The sequence below is a fragment of the Cynoglossus semilaevis genome, chromosome 4 (assembly GCF_000523025.1).
Source record: "Cynoglossus semilaevis isolate Cse_v1.0 chromosome 4, Cse_v1.0, whole genome shotgun sequence".
NCBI lineage: Eukaryota > Metazoa > Chordata > Actinopteri > Pleuronectiformes > Cynoglossidae > Cynoglossus > Cynoglossus semilaevis.
Genome location: NC_024310.1, coordinates 6,987,080 through 7,003,547, shown reverse-complemented (window position 1 = coordinate 7,003,547; position 16,468 = coordinate 6,987,080). Strand labels below are relative to the sequence as shown.

Below are 16,468 nucleotides of genomic sequence, written 5' to 3'. Positions count from 1 at the left end.
TATACATTATGTCAGGTTCTATGGAAACAACCTGAAATATGTTCATTTCTGAGCATTTGGCAAATAAATCATCTGATCAAATAGTATTGGAAAGTACTGTTGGAATCAAATTGCAGGAAAGTAACTGAAAATAAAGTACCTGGAGAATCCCGTCACCTCACCACACTTATGAATTGTAAACAGGCTGCTGTGATGAGGTGACGTGACTTACCGTCTCTCTGTTCTCTCTGTTGACTGTGAGTAATTTTTCTCCCCCCAGTGACTGATGTGGTTTCGTATAATAACATCCATTCAAGATTCTCACAGAGAGGACTTCACCAGGAATGATGGGAAAGCAGAGCCATGTTGCACTCATGTGCTCAGAGACACACCGACACCTTGGGGCTCTGGCATCGAGAGTTTGTGGTCAAGGGTATGAAATGCCACATGACAGACAGGTAAGATGTGTTGGGTCAGTGGGGCACCAGAGCTGATGTGTTAAGAAGTTGATACAAAAAAGGTTGATTATAGAAGGGTAGGATTTATAAATAAGTTGGCTTTTTTTAGGGTCCAATATTATATATTTTAAGATGAACATACCCACTCCACACCACACTGGTGTTGGAAAAAATGCATGTTTTCCAACTGGGTCACAATCATATATATATATATATATATATATAGTTATAGTTGCTCTAATACACAGTTGATACAACAATTATTATAATAAAATAACATGCAACATTTGTTTTCAATTAATCACGATTCATTATGATTAATCCACAACTACAATTTTTAATATTATATATGAATCCTTATTTGTATCTCTAGATGAAGTTTTGTTTTGTACTTTACACCGTCTACTTGTGGGAACGGTGTACCATTTCTGACCATCAGGTGGCAGTGCGCAACCATGGAAGCTCCCCCTTCTCTGTTCATAGATACAGTCACGGTGATAGTTGATGACATGAAATAACAACCGTCATTTGTTTTCCGTATCATATCATCGCTGTCGTGTCAGTGGGGAAGAACAGCTGTCTCTGTGAGACCAACGTCTCTGTTGGTCTCACAGGGGATTTTTGTCTTCAGTTTCCTTGTGATAAACGTCACTTTCTGTTGCTGCTTTTGATTAATAGCTCATTCTTCTTAACTTTCCCTGACAAAAGTCAACTCATTTACACAGAACATAAAAACCCCAGGACTACAATGACAATTAACTCTTTTTTTTTATTTCCGTGTTGAATCATCCGTCACACAGGGAAGAGATGATTGAAACCATCACCGGGTTTGTTTTAGTCTGACCTTCCTTTTGAAAATATACAATCCAACCCTTAAAAAGCAGCCAGACCTTGGAGAGTGCATGACACAGCCCTGCCCTGTTGGCTCTCCGTCCCTTCAAAATCACCAGTCTACTTTTAGACCAGCCTGTGCTTCAGTTCTCTGGCCTGGCAGACTTTCACCTTCACAGCCTCCAGGTAAATGTGGCCATCAGCTGGCCAGACACTAGCTGCCATGCAAGACTTGTTGACATTGTCAGTCATCGCAGCCTCGAGCTGAGAAGTGCCAGAGGAGTGTGAGTGCCTCTAAAGTCACTAATTCAGCACGTTCAACTCCTGGCTTCCTGATGTGGACGAGTGGCAGCCAGCAGAGCTCTGTTAAACAGCAGATGTTTTACACTGTGGCCGTTACCCTCATTTCCTGGGCGGAGAGCTCTGCGCTGTATTAGACTAGTAACAGGAACCAGAAAAAAAGAGGCAGAGTTAGAGGGAGAGTGAGAGAAAGAGGCAGAGCACAGGGAGCACAGGAGAAAAGTTAGCTGAGCTTTGAGCCACCACAAATCATTTGCTGTCACCAGCAAGCTCTGACAAGTACTAGAAAAGAGGGAGTGCATGTGTTGAACGGCGGAGGTGTGAATAGGGAGTTGTGTCAAAGGAGACGCAACAAGAGAGGTGTAAAAGATCTGTGGAGGGCAAAAGAAACGAGGTGATACCGATAGATGGATAGAAGAAGAGAGTGGACACAGATGAGGCTGCAATCTGATTCCTCAAACAGAGCCAACTGAGAGACTGTTGCTGCTGCTGCTGCTGCTGCTGGATGTTCTGGTCATTTAAAGGGAAGGTTTGTCAAGCTTGATTATACTTTGTAACGGGAGCCTCAGAGCATGTTCTAACGTATTACAGCGTTGGAAAATGAAGACACACATATAGAATGACAGCTGCTGTGTCTGTCTGTCTGTCTGTCTGTGAAGCAGGCATGAGCTGGAGGCACTGAGAGCTACTTATGGTGAAGTGCAGCCGTAGACCGATCACATGCTGTTACTGCTGAAAAAAAGAAAAAAAAAGAGGTAGTCACAGTGTGGGGGAGACAACTTTGTCATTTTCTCATTTTTGATTTAGTTAAACGCGCCTGAGAACCTCAGGCTGTTTTTTTGGCCGAGTACAAAACTGACAGAGACCTTAACGTACTTTAACGTCGTTCTCTGTGGATGCTCGATCAGCACAGATCTGATTTAAAGCCCCAGAGAGTTTGATCTAGACTGCAGAGGAAGCCGGAGGTCATCTGATCAAACCCAGGCAGCAGAGAACTTACCAGAAAGGCTGTTTAGGGCAATTACTGTCTCATTACTGAGTTGACATTACATCCATGTGTAAGATATTGGTGAAACTTCTATAAAGTGACACTGTAGGTCAAAGAGGACAGGAAACTGTGTGGGCTGAGGAGCCCTTGTTTTAGATATTGAGTTGTGACAACACCGTGTTTCAGTTCATTAAACGCTGCTTTTTGTTTCTTTTTGGAAATGTAAAAACAATAGACTTGGTTTTATAAAGTTATCGCAGAACTGTCACATGGAGAGGGGACTCTGGACGACAGGAGCGTTCGAGGCGTAGAGGTTCATGGTTCATGCTTGGATGGTCTCTGTTGGCATTTGACAGCTTCACCGTGGACTCACTGTAGTGTCTGAGACGTCATAGGGTTACCTATGTAGCTGAGTCAGAGGTTGGCTCATCACTCAGTGTCAGTCTGCCCAGCACTGGGATTCTCTCCACCTGTTTTCTTGCAAACAAGTCACGGGCGTTCTGTGGTTTTCACAGCAGTGTCCCTGAAGTTTCAGGACTCTTCACACTGCTTTAGTTGTCCCTCTGAGTGTTAACACCACTGCTCCACGCTCGAGTGATTCACTGTTCCCTACACATCGGCAGCAGCCGCCGAAAGAGAGAAAGAAGAAAGGAAGGACTTGCCAAGAACCAAAGTGTGTCAGTGGTGACAGTCCGATCGACAGGCACCATGAAGCTCGCGCTGTTGATGCTTACGGTGGTGTACATGGTGGGCAGTGTGAGCAGCATGTCCACATGTAAGACTGTAGACCTGGAGATGGTGAAGAAGAAGCGGATCGAAGCCATCAGGAGCCAGATCCTCAGCAAGCTGCGTCTTCCCAAGGAGCCGGAGGAGGATCAGGCTGGAGACCAGGAGGCGATCCCTTTGACTCTGCTCTCCCTCTACAACAGCACCAAGGAGATGTTGAAGGAGCAGCAGACGGGGGCCCAGACGGTCATCTCCACAGAGCAGGAGGAGGAGGAGTACTTCGCCAAGGTCCTGCACAAGTTCAACATGACCAGTAAGTATCACAAAACCTACACAATATACAACAACTGTTAAGAATAGAGGCAAGTACTGATAGAACTGAGACTGACAGGTAATAGAAGGACTTTATTTCCACTTCAATGAATTTTATATTTACACCAAGGTGGAAAAATAGAAAGAAACTTTATTCATTGCAATATATATATAAATACATACAAAACCCATTGCACTCCTAAATATTGGATTCTCTAAAACAACATCAAATGTGTGTATTAATGACCACCTTCATGTAGCCTCACACAGTCAACAGTAAAAAGTGCTTCCCTTGTTTCTGTAGTAATGCTGTATTCATGTACTACCTGCATTATAGTAAATATGAGTTTCCAACATTAAAAACTCACCAGAACGAACCCTTCCATGACTTTAAACTCAGGAGTCTGAAGATGGATTTAGAGATAGAGAGAAGAGATGTATATCCAATTTGTCATCTCACTAAATTTAGTCACAGTGGGTCGTTTTAATAAGATCCTTATTGGACATATCCTCAGCAATGAAATATTTCCATATTCACCCATTGTTTAACAGTAACTGTGAGCTATTCTACTCATGTTTTAATGAGAAAAATCTTTATAAATAGATACACATCTAATTTATATCTGTCTTTAAAATATGACAGCAACTTCTCATTGGATTTTACAACTAAATTAAATTTCAATTTCACTTTGGGGAAAACTTGCAAACTGTGGTAGCTGCTGACATCGCTGTGACTTTTTATTATTTCATAGGATATAATACGAACATTTCTTTTTTCTCCCTTCGTCTTTGAAGAACACGGCCGTTGCAGCCACAACCCTAATTAATCATCATTTGCTCAATAACTTTCGTAAACTCCAATCTCATCCATAAATTCCCAGAACATGTGCAATCCTTCTGATCTCCACCCAACATCTCCAGGCAGAAGAAGAAGTTCAGAGAGCACAGAAGTTATAAGTTAGCAGGACTGTGGGTTTCATCTGTTCTTCAGCCTTACGTTAACTTTCATGGCATCCACAGCTTTTTTACTGCGTTTTTATTGCTGTTTGTTTGGCCGGCCTGCTCGGGCTGTTCTCTCAGCCAAATGGTTCGTGGCTATAATTTAGCAACGACTCCAAAGTTATTAAGATAAACCTCGTCTTTTGTTGTTGTTTTGTGTCTTTGCTCCATTGTTCTCTACATGCCTGTACTCCTCACCCTATCAGGCAGGCATCCACACTATCCCTCCTTCACCCCCCACACACTTCAAAAGAAAGACTTTAGTGGATGGACCACGCTGTGGAGCCCGAAACAGAGAACAAAGCATCTGTTAGAACGAAGGGGCATGATTTTGTTCTGCTTAGATGCAAACTAAACAAGTGGAGGGGAAATAGAAAAAAAAACCGAGATTAAAGGAGACATGAGATGTTCTCCCTTATCTTCACCCTCATCTCCTCTTATTTTCTCTCTCTCTGAGGGACTTGTCTCTGCTTTACTTCTTCTGTCACCTGTTCTCCATCATATTTTTCTGTTTCGATTGGAGCATTTTGTCATCTATTATTTATGTCTTCTCTCCATGATAACCCATCCCTCCCTCCCTCCCTCCCTCGCTCTCTCCTCTTTTCATGCCTCTCTCCGTGCTGTTTCCTGAGCCTATTATCAGTGTGTTTGCAGTGTGTTTGTGACAGGGCAGCTAAGCAGGAAGGAAATCGGGCCGATGGCCACTGAGATCTTGAGTGACTCAGGTCCGGTGTAAGCGGTGCCCATGGGGAGCAATGTGTTTCCTACCTCAGTAGAATGCCAGAGTTCAGTGCTCTGCAGCCTTCGTTCTAACTGTTGCTCTTAAAAAACAAAGCCAACCCGCCGCAGCTAATGCCAAGTGTAGATGCAGTTTTTTTGTTAAAATAAAGGGATTCTGGGAAGTGGGAGAAGTTGTAATGATATTTAATTGATGATTTAACTCATGAACGTTTTCTTACACATCCTTCAGCAATTCTGTTTAGTTTGGCTCGTCTCACTGCACAACAAACTATCCTGATATTGCAAAACAAGCCACAGTGACGTGAAGATTTGCACAGAGTATTTTATAGCCTAATAGCTTAAATACCCAGTGTGGTTATAATGTGGTGGATGAGGCTGGATTCCTCCTGTCAGTTAGCAGAAACACCCTTCCTTAAGCCCACACAGATTGACCTATTGTGTTTAATACGGTCCAAATGTTGCTACGCTCAGCCTTTTTCAGGAACCAACCACCTCCTTCTGTTAAAGTTAAACAAGGCCACAACAGTAGAATATTTATCATAGTCGGTGTAAACGATCTATCTGCCAACCCCTCGACGATGGGGTAAAGCTGTGATGGGGTCAGAAGCTTCACGTGTAAAATAGGGTGAGGTGGGGAAACGAGCCACGGATGAGTGGGATGTAGAAAGGTGGATGCGATTATATGAAGGAGGCAGGTATTTAGGCTGTTGCTGGAATCTGGTTCCTCCCACAGGTAATTACAGGGCTGCCTCCCTACCTGTTACAACAGCTGTCCTGTGGATAGGACACAAATCCCCCCCCACACCCATGTTAAGGTGCCAGCTAAGGTGCTACCTTGAGGGAGATCTTTCTGAGCAGATTATGGAGTTTACACTCACAGCAGCTTCAAAAACAAACTACAAACGTTTTTTTCCCCAGTGCATCACAATCTCAATAAAACATTTATATGTTGACATTTTTGTTGACTAGTAGGGCTGTTAAAATAACCACATTAACCACAATAAATAATTGTTGAGGACAACGTCTTCCACAGAGTTATGAAAGAAATTCTCGACATGTTTTTCCAGATGTGCAGTAAAGACTTTGTTCACCCAACTCTAAAAAGCAACATTTTGAGTTAGCTTCATGTATATTTGTCTGGACATTTTACTGTATTGATAAATTTACAATTTAGACGATTGACAAATGAAAACGCGTGTGAAACACACACACACACACATACCTGCTGTTATTTGTTTTCTGAAACAGCAATATAGCAGATTTCTTTTGTGTCATGTTTGAGAATGAAAATAATCTTCATTAAGCATGATCAATGACAACCACACTGTGATTAATCACATTTGAATCATTTGACAGCCACTAAAATCGTTGTACCATAACTCATGATCCATTAAACACGTGATGGTTAATACAACTATATGGACCAGAAAAATATCACCACGATGTTATCAATTATTTTTACCAAATTACCTGAAACACACCCTGGTCCTGTTTTTTTAAAGCTAAATCTTGGTCTCCAGATAATCTTAAATTGATTCAAACAGAAGAATAATTGAGTATTCTGGTGTCATTCGAGGAGTGGACGATGTATCCATTGTATAATTCATTATAAAAATGATATGAGTCATTTTCCAGTAAAGTACTGACAAAACAATGACTTAAACAGAAGACATTTAATTTGTGGATTGACCCAGAAAAAGCCAGACCTAAATACAATCATGAAAATGTGACGGCGTGGAAAAAAGAGTGGGCACCGATTATGGCCTTCAAAATGTTCTCTGTGAATTTGTTACAGCTTTTGAAATTCAAATAACATTCAATAAGATTAGAAAAGAGAAGAAGAAGAAAATAAAATTAATAATTTGTTTATACAGAATTATGACTATTCCTCTGGCATTGTTAATTTATTTTAATATTAATTTTTTTCTCCCTTGAAAATGTTTCACTTTGTTAGACTTCTTCAAGTTGTACTGTTGTCAAAAATTTAACAAGCTAAATTTAATTTAATGGAATATTGTTAAACAGCAAATCAGGCATTTTACCTGAATGTATAATCTTATAGGTTTGTTTTAACTAAGTGAAGTAAAATTGAAGCATATTTAAGTCATATTTGCTAATGCTAAAGTGCTTTTAAGGGGAAGTGATTCAATTTCCTGTTTCATAAACACTCCTATGACCTTTAACACATTTTACTCAATTTACCAAAACTAGCCAAGGTTAGAGGTTTGCTGTGCGGGGTAGTGAACGCAGTGCCTTAAACTCAACACCTTCCACCTTCTCTGCATGGTTGTGACACTGTGTATTTCCATTGGTGATCATAAAAGCAAACATTTGACTCTGCTTTGGGTGGGACCACTAAATGTCATCTCATTTCCCTTTGCACTCAGCACCACCTCTTTTCACTTTCAGTTTGGCCTCAATACTAGGGCTGAAACACTAGCTGTGCAGAAGAACAACCACAGATGGTGATGTAAATAATACGCATACACAGGCCTGTGGTGAAGGATCCTGGTACAGTGTGGATCAACTACGCAACACAAGTATGTGAGGCCAGATAGTAGCTGCTGTCCAGAGGCAGTTCCTGGATCTGACAGAAGAACGTTGTGGTTCTGGCTGGCAGACACACGCACAGTAGATTCAAACTGTTTAGGCTAGGGTCAGACCCCGGTCTCCAAAAGTCCAATACCCCTTCACTCCCACTCTAACGCCTCACCTCAGTGAATTATAGTCACTGGAGTGTATTCTTCACTTTACTCTTTTATTTGCATTGACCCTGTCATACCACCCTCATGTACTCCACATTCCCTCTCTTTACTGCGTTTTCCTTTCCTTCATCTGAGCTTATCTTTGCACGTCTCAATGAAATGCGCTGGCTAAAGATTTATGGCGTTACAGCCTTCGGTAGCCGTGTTCTGTTTTCTGTCAAACTCTGCGTGGAGAATGTTCTCGCTGCCATCCTGAAAGATAAACGATTGATGTTTACGCAGAGCTAGAAACACCGATATAAAGTAATCAAAAAAAGATTTGGATGGAGTAGTATTATGAGAGATTTATAAGCCAAACCAACCTGGCACCTGGTACTGTGCCAAGTACTGTTTCCCAAAGACTGGGTCCCGACCCTCAGGTGGGTCACAAGAGATTTTTTGGGGGGTCGTCTTACATCATGTTTCCCAGGAGTTTATGAATAATGTCTATTGACTTGGGTCGTGAAGGTTTGTGACTTTTAAAATATGGGGCCCCAGAAAAAAGGTTTGGGAAACACTGCTGTAAACTGCCTGAATAAAACCTGTATGTCAACTGTACAAAGATACATTTGGTGTGTACAAAAACACCATCATTATTTTGTATTTTTTTTTTTAAATAAATAATAATTTCTCAACATTTAATTAAACCTGTAGAAACATTATTCTTATTTTTACATCATTGCGTTTTGGTTACTGTAGTAGGATGTATAAGTTACAGTTGATGTTATTCAGATTGTATAAGAATGTCGTTAACCCTTTATGTACTGACAGCCTTTTTATGACTAGGATATGTTGATTATAAATACTGATTAAAAAAGCTGGGTAATTTTGACATTTAATATGAATAAATCAAATGTCTCTTTATAGATACAGGTACAGACATGAAGGACAAGAAAAGCATCGAATTCCTCTTCAACCTCTCTAATATAAGGCAAAGTGTTGGGGATTACCACCTGCTGACCAGAGCCGAGCTGCGGTTGCTTATCAAGACACCGAACATAGCGACAAAGCAGCGGGTTGAGCTCTACACGGGCCTGGGATCCTCACCCGAGTACCTCACTACTCGCTTCATCACTACTAATCTGAAGGACAAGTGGCTATCTTTTGATGTGACTGAGACCCTGCAGAACTGGCTCAAAGGGAATGGTGGGTATCAGTTGACAACAGCAGGTTGATGATGGTGATCTTGGTCCAGTACCAATCCGATATTCTTCTCACTCAACAGAGACCGAGCAGGGTTTCCAGCTCTGGGTCTTCTGTGGTTGCAACAACGACCCAAGTATGGAAAACACGTTCAAGTTTTCTATCTCTGGGGTCTCTTTTGGGAGGGGAGACACACAGACGCTTGAGGCGTTGACGAAACAACCACCATATATCCTGACCATGTCCATTCCTCAAAACGTCAGCAGCCACATCACCTCCCGCAAAAAACGGGCCACAGATGGGAAAGCAGATACATGTACTACGTAAGAAACACCATCATTTTTCCAATTTTATATATATACATGTATACACACACACACACATATATATATACTGTACCGCCTTCTTCAGCATCTCCAATGATCCTAGAGACTCCTCCCTCTCCTCACCCTATCTCCTTATCTTTTCCTGCGCAGCCAGACGGAGACCTGCTGTGTGCGAAGCTTGTACATCAATTTCCGGAAAGACCTGGGCTGGAAGTGGATACACGAACCGACGGGCTACCACGCCAACTACTGCATGGGCTCCTGCACCTACATCTGGAACGCAGAAAACAAATATTCTCAGGTGTGGTGCCGTGCCTTAAGTGTTGAATACAATCACAGTATGCATCGTCGTTTTAGCACATACAGTACAAGAGGTTATACTTACCAATGTCAATAACGGCTTGCCCTTGTCCCGATGATACTGTACTGTACTGTGCTGTTAATTACCCGGTGTTGTTGAAAAAAATACCATAATGACTCAATGAGATAATGGAGCCGGAATGTTGTTAAACTCCTGCACCTCGTTACAGAGACGGAAGAAAAATGTTAGAACAGTAACAAGAAAATGACAAGACGCTGTGGTGTGGAGGGATTTTCATCATGAAAACAAACGATTCCATCATTCAATATCAGTCGACTAGTTATAGATATGCACAGTGGTCTGTTCTTATGCAAGTATTTCCTCATTTCTTTAGCATTTGAGGTGAGAAAGCAACACGTGGCCATCTGATTGATCTTAGTCCCAGTTGAATTGGTAATCAATAATCCAACCATATCCACTTACAGTTCACCAAGCAAAAACTTGCCCTTTACAGCCCCTATAGAGTCGGTGACACGGCAGAACTTCTCTGCATCTGTGGCGTATTTTCTTTTTCCCCATGAAAAATTCCAATGGTTTTCCCGTGAGTATTGGATGTTTGGTTTCTAGATGCCGCATTAGATTTGAAGGCTACAGCGCTTGTATTAGACTCCACTCCAAACACTGGCTTCTTTGAACTTGCGATTATACTTGTTCAAAAATGCAGCCTTTTGTGTGGGTTTGGCAAATCTTTCTCATTTTTACCACTTTTACTAGAAACAAATGCCCGTTTATTATCTTTGTGCTTTTAAACTGCTGCTCAGTGGTGGGAAACTGATTTATAACATGGATAACAGTGATATCTCTGTTGTCCTAAATTGATGAGCAATGTGGCCCTCGTGGCGTAACTGAATATTTTTTTACCCTTTTGGTGGCACTCATGGCTCAAACATGGGCCACGGTCCGATGGTTGAAAACTGATCTAATCAACTGTATTAGGCAAAACTGAACTTAACCAGACCAATCACTGGATTAGAATGACATTAAAAATATGTTCCTCATGGACCTCTGCAGCTTTCAACTGTGCACAAATGTAATTGTGTCTACAAAAAAAAAATCACATCCCAAATGGAGTTAATGTTGAATTTTTTTGTTTTTTTTTCATTCGCAGTCCAACCTCATTGGATTAATTATACACAACACTGGTCTAGCTTATTCCTGGATTTATTCTCCCTTATCTGTTCCAGATCTTTTGGCTTGTATCATATCGGCAATTAAACTGTGATCTAACATTCTGTTTTCCTGTTTTTCATCACGTTAATGGTTTACAGATTTTGGCTCTGTATAAGCATCACAACCCAGGAGCCTCTGCCCAGCCCTGCTGTGTTCCCCAGGCACTGGAACCACTGGCAATCATATACTATGTCGGCAGGCAGCACAAGGTACCTACAGTGTTCTGTCCTGCAGCCAAGTAACCCTTCTTATGAGGTGAAATTTTTTTCTCACTTAAATATTAATAACGCTGTTATTTTATCACGTCATTTCAGGTGGAGCAACTGTCCAATATGAGCGTAACGTCCTGCAAGTGTAGCTAAAGAAAAAAAAGGGAAAGAAAAACAGTCTCCTGTGTGAGAAGACGTTTGAGATCACACAAAAGAACGCTACGACGGCCAATGGAAACTGTGGACGAGGACGAGGAAATAATTGTTGTGGTCATGCGCTCCACCTGTGAGCTACGCCATTATCACATTGGAAGTGCATCTCTCCATGAACTGCTTTACATAGATATAGAAAATGTTTTTATGTGTATATATTCTATTTTCCGTTGCAGTAGCAAAATTGTCAGTCTGGAAAATCATTAATTTATTTGTTGGTTGGACAGATCTGAGAAAGTTGTGGCTTGAAAACAACAACAACAACAAAAGACAGATGGACCAAAACGACCTTGGAGGAAGACCGTGTGTCCTCATTGGTCTGCTGACTGGTGCTTGCTGTCTCATCTCCCTAAAGAGGTCACTGATAACAGTGTAAGTCCCAGGCATAGAAAACAACGTGGTTGGGGTTTTCCTGGACAGAACTGCAGCAGGTGTTTTATGCAGTAAATTCCACTGTTAAAGGATGAGAGACAGGGATCACAGGGACAGTCCAACTTAGGGAAACTCCCTCTGACTGAGAGGCCGCAACGGTGTTTCACAGAAGCCGTCCGTCACTTTTATGTGTTTGCTTTAGCAACCCACGTGATTTTTACATCGCTTTTTTTTTTTTTTTTTTTTGTCCCTGATTTTGCGTTCATGACTGAATGTCTGCTTGTCCTCGGGCTGTCAGAGACACCGGTAACATTACTGGTTGTGTGAGTGATGAGACCATGTTTTCCCCCTGCAGGGATTTACAGCCAGTGTGTTGTCTTTAGATGGTGAGGGTTGGGGTGTGTGGTTGTGGTGGTGGTTTTTTGACTTAATCCTCAGTTGGGTCTCTTACAGCTGCAGTAAATGAAATGGCAGCCTTCAACTGAAAGGACAGGTATGAAATCTGAAGTATGATGCTTTTTGCACAATTCAGTGTCTTTTGTTTATTTTTTTAAAAAACAATTTCTTTGGTTTACTGTCTTTTACAGTGCACTTACTCTTTGGAATTTGTAATTGTAAATATGTTTTTTTTTTATTGAAATAAACATGGATGTTAAATTATGCCACCAGAGGGTAAGGTTTTTTTTAAGTGAAATCCAAAACCAGATGCAGCGTTTCCACTTGTCAGAGCAGGAAGCCTGGTGTGAGTGTGAATCCATTGCACTTGTCAGTGCATGTATGTGTATGGGTTTTCATTACCGTAAAGGGAGAGAACATTTTTATCAAATGAGCAAAACACACACACACACACGCACACAAAAATGGAAGGTTTACTTTGTTTGTTTTAGACATGTTGGCATCTTCCAAACTAAAATATATCCAGGCAACTTTCAACTAACCTGTGGAGTAAATGTCTGGAGCTCCACATTCGTGTACACACCTGCTCACATCCCTAGCATTTTTAGTGGAAACTAGAGAAGCTCATTATAACATTGACATCAATGTCCCTGAAATACACCAATGTCAAATGTAATAAATTGCTGTGTTTTTTTTTCCTTTTTTAAAGAAAACATAACTTGTGTTCTTCTTCAAACCACATGTAACACATGTAATGACAGGAATATGTTTCACACTAAAATAAGGGACGAGGCCCACGTTGGTTGCTGGATAGCAAACAATAACAGTAATAATAATGTAACAGTGTATTTTGTTTTGTATCTCCTATATTACTACTACTCCTTATATTTTAAACAATTGACATTGAGCAACTTAACCAGCAGTAGAAGTCATTGAAAGTCCCAGTCTATCCATCCATCCATCCATCCATCCATCCATCCATCCATCTATCCATCTAGTTGGACAAACCAAGTGGCTGAGAATGCACCCAAATGCTTCTCATCTTTATTGTCTTTCATTATGGTTCAGCATGCACATATACTCCTTACAGCAAATCCGTTAATCCTTGCCTGTGCAATTAGAAAAGCCCAAAGTCAGAAAGAAGAGTGCTCTACCAGTGGAAAAGTGTGGGCGTGCGCCAGGTGTGTGTGGTCTATTTCTGGGCACCCCTGTTTACTCTGGACCACTGTAGCTGAGCAGAAGAGCAGCCAGCTCTGCCTCGTTGAACCGGCGCCAGGATTCCCCCAAACATTGCCCCATTCTTGGCACCTGAAGCGATGCACACCTTACCAACTTTTCTTTTTTACTATCTTCATGGGCCTCGTCCTCCCCCACCCTGCCGGCCCCACCCCTCTCCCTGCAGTACTCAAGGGATTACTGGCAGCCCACGAGGCTGAATTGGGAATGAGGGGAGCAGGTCCAGGCCCGTTGGTAAGTCCCAGACTTAAGGGCAGTGACTCCATGGAAAATTAAACACACATACACATGCACATGAAAACACTGAACCCACTGACACACACAGCCGAGGCTTGCACATCAACGTCAAATGCCTTACATAAGCTTTGTGTGAGCAAGCGGTGTGGGGGGATGATGGTGCTGCGAACAAGGTGACAGTGATCTGTGCTGTCTTGTTGCAATGCTCATTGTCCTACCCAGGGTTCTTTGTGGAAAGCAAAGGAATTCTCCCGCTGCAAGCCGACGCAGAGACCACTTGTTTGGTAGTGGTTTCTCATAAACAAAGCAAAATGAAACATAATCTGCATAATTAACTCCCTGGCTTTTCTCTGAGGGATCCAGTTTGACGTGTTGCCAGGTCTTGACTCGTAATGATGCTTAGGCAGAATGTGCGCTATTTTAAAGGTTCCTTTGTAATGTAATTGGACTGCTGAAAGGCTTTTTCCTCTGCGAAAAAACATGACTATTACCGATTCCCAACAAGCAAAAACATGGGGTTCGTTAGAGACACGGTCATTAAAATTCGATTGTGAATACTGCTGGTGCTTCCACCTGTTTTACTTTCCCCATAATGACCAAAGAAAACCCGTGGATGTCAAGAGGGTCATAAATCTCTCACGGTGTTAATGGAACAGTCCCAGAGGGAAGACAAACTCAAGTAGGCTTGTCCTTCTACCCGATGTTCACTTCTCAGCAGATGCTTCCTCTCAAGGCCTCGGGCTTTTTATGGGATCTAGACAAACTGCTGACACCTCCTGCTGTACGGACTAGAGCACATCCCAGAAACACACAGTCAGGGGAAAAAGTGGAGTGGGGTTGGCTTAAATTCACGATGCCTAAATGTTACTCCAGAGACAAGAGCGAAAACCGATGCCTGCAGCATTTCAGGGCTGAGCAGGTGTTCTTTTACCGCTAACACGCTCCACGTGCTGACTTTATAAGATGCTGTGAGTAACCAGAAAATTGTTGTGTTGTTGCACTGTATCAAAGTGAATGTCATTCGATTTGAGCATTCAGTAATTGGCCCTTTAATTGCTGACACGTGTTTCATTTTAATGTTCGTGTCTTCGGAAAAAACACGCCTCCAACTGTTTCCTCTCTGTCAACATTGAAGCCAATGCTGCTGACTGATTCACCACAACACGGGCCGTGAATTGTTAGTTTGGGTTCTGTTTTATTACAACATCTGTGACATGTGCAATTATATGTCCACTGATCTATTGCCACAAGTGGTCGTTAAAAGTGGACCAGTGCACTGGCCTGGCGTGATTCCTCTGGACTCACGCCCCGGTGTCCTGCTGCTGCTCAGCTCCGTCACAAAGACGCACAGCTGCTCAAAGCCATTGTTGATCCAGGTGCAGGATTTGTGCACGTGTACGAGTGTGTCACACACACGTACGCAAATAAGCATATCCAACAACATCACTAGAGGTCTTTTTATACCATTTTATTTTATTTAGTTTATTCACTACAAGTTGTCCTTTACAGTGTTGCCCTTTACACTCGTGTGTGTGTGTGTGTGTGCTGATAGGCTATTAAACGTGCGGGGAGAACATACAACCTCCGTCGAAAAAAGACAGTCAGTTATTACCTGGGCTCGAACTGCCGACCTTCCTGCTGTAAGGCAAACTGACCTACAAAGCATACACAGTTGGGGCAGTGGAACATAAAGAACCATAAACAAGCCCATAATGACTATCAAGCATCAGACATGTACCTGCAGAGTCGTGTTAGGATGTTTGTCTTAATAAGGAGCCACTGTGTCTCACCTGGGATTTAAACCAGTCGCCAGAGGAAATCAGCTTCTCTTCACAACAGAGCAGGAGATTTGTGAATGGAAGTCATCAGCACCACCTGTTGCCACAATCAGCAGCATCATTGATTTCAGGTGTAAGGATCAGTGTTACTATTGCTACATCTGAAGTGGCTGCTGATGGTCCGTCAATCAGAGCAGCTCATTTTTGGATAATTAAATGTAAATGATACAGTGTATATATATATATATATATATATATATTTGTCTTAGAGCAATCACCACTGACATCTGCAGAAGGTTAAAATGAGAAAACATGGACATCTGCGATCGCATAAATTCTCCAGGAGGTAAATTAAGTTATTCATTAAAGTTTTTGGTAGTCGGCTAAATCAAACTAACTAATTACTATAGGATCTTCTGGGATATCTGTTAGCTGTTAACATGTGCCTAGCAACAAGGAATATGTCCAGAAACGTATCAACAAATGATGTAAATTTAACTGTTTCACAAATGAAGAACAGACCCGTTTGTTTCCTGGGGTGACGTGTTAACAGATGGTTTGAAACTCTCAACTGTTGCTACAGTCACAGAGATGGTTGATTTTCTTTTACTATTGTTACACATACAGCTGGCTGTTTCTGGTCTGTGAATCGTTTTCACTTTGTTAAAAATATAAATGATGCTCATTTCAGTAAATTAACTGTAAAAACTGTGTTCACCTCTGTTAGAATAGGCTGCAATTGGTCCATTTCTGGCGTTTGGTAGCTGTTAGCATGAGGCAGCAAACGATATATATCCAACAACCAACGAAATGTAAAGTTGCCAACGAGCTGCTAATTGTTCATTGTTTCACATGTTGTAAATAGTCCCCTGTGACTGCACTGTTTGAACTTTGAACTGCACTGACAGGCACAGTTGACTCTGCTACTTCTAAGTCACCACCAGGGGAA

The 16,468-nt window shown here is 41.8% G+C and overlaps 1 protein-coding gene across 1 annotated transcript; it reads left to right on the top strand.

Moving 5' to 3' along the window:
• The first annotated feature begins 1,103 nt into the window (after nt 1-1,103).
• Nucleotides 1,104-11,450, top strand: tgfb1a (transforming growth factor, beta 1a). Its single transcript, XM_008308810.3, has 6 exons — nt 1,104-3,595; nt 8,946-9,224; nt 9,304-9,544; nt 9,698-9,848; nt 11,177-11,287; nt 11,393-11,450. The coding sequence occupies exons 1-6, from the start codon at nt 3,265-3,267 to the stop codon at nt 11,438-11,440; spliced, it is 1,161 nt and encodes a 386-aa protein (XP_008307032.1). The 5' UTR covers nt 1,104-3,264; the 3' UTR covers nt 11,441-11,450.
• Nucleotides 11,451-16,468: the final 5,018 nt, after the last annotated feature.

Bases quoted from the DNA above. Each gene is read 5' to 3' on its own strand.
- tgfb1a (XM_008308810.3), top strand. From the start codon at position 3,265: ATGAAGCTCGCGCTGTTGATGCTTACGGTGGTGTACATGGTGGGCAGT. The intron at 3,596-8,945 runs GTAAGTATCACA...GTCTCTTTATAG, and splicing joins GCACAAGTTCAACATGACCA to ATACAGGTACAGACATGAAG. The intron at 11,288-11,392 runs GTACCTACAGTG...ACGTCATTTCAG, and splicing joins ATGTCGGCAGGCAGCACAAG to GTGGAGCAACTGTCCAATAT.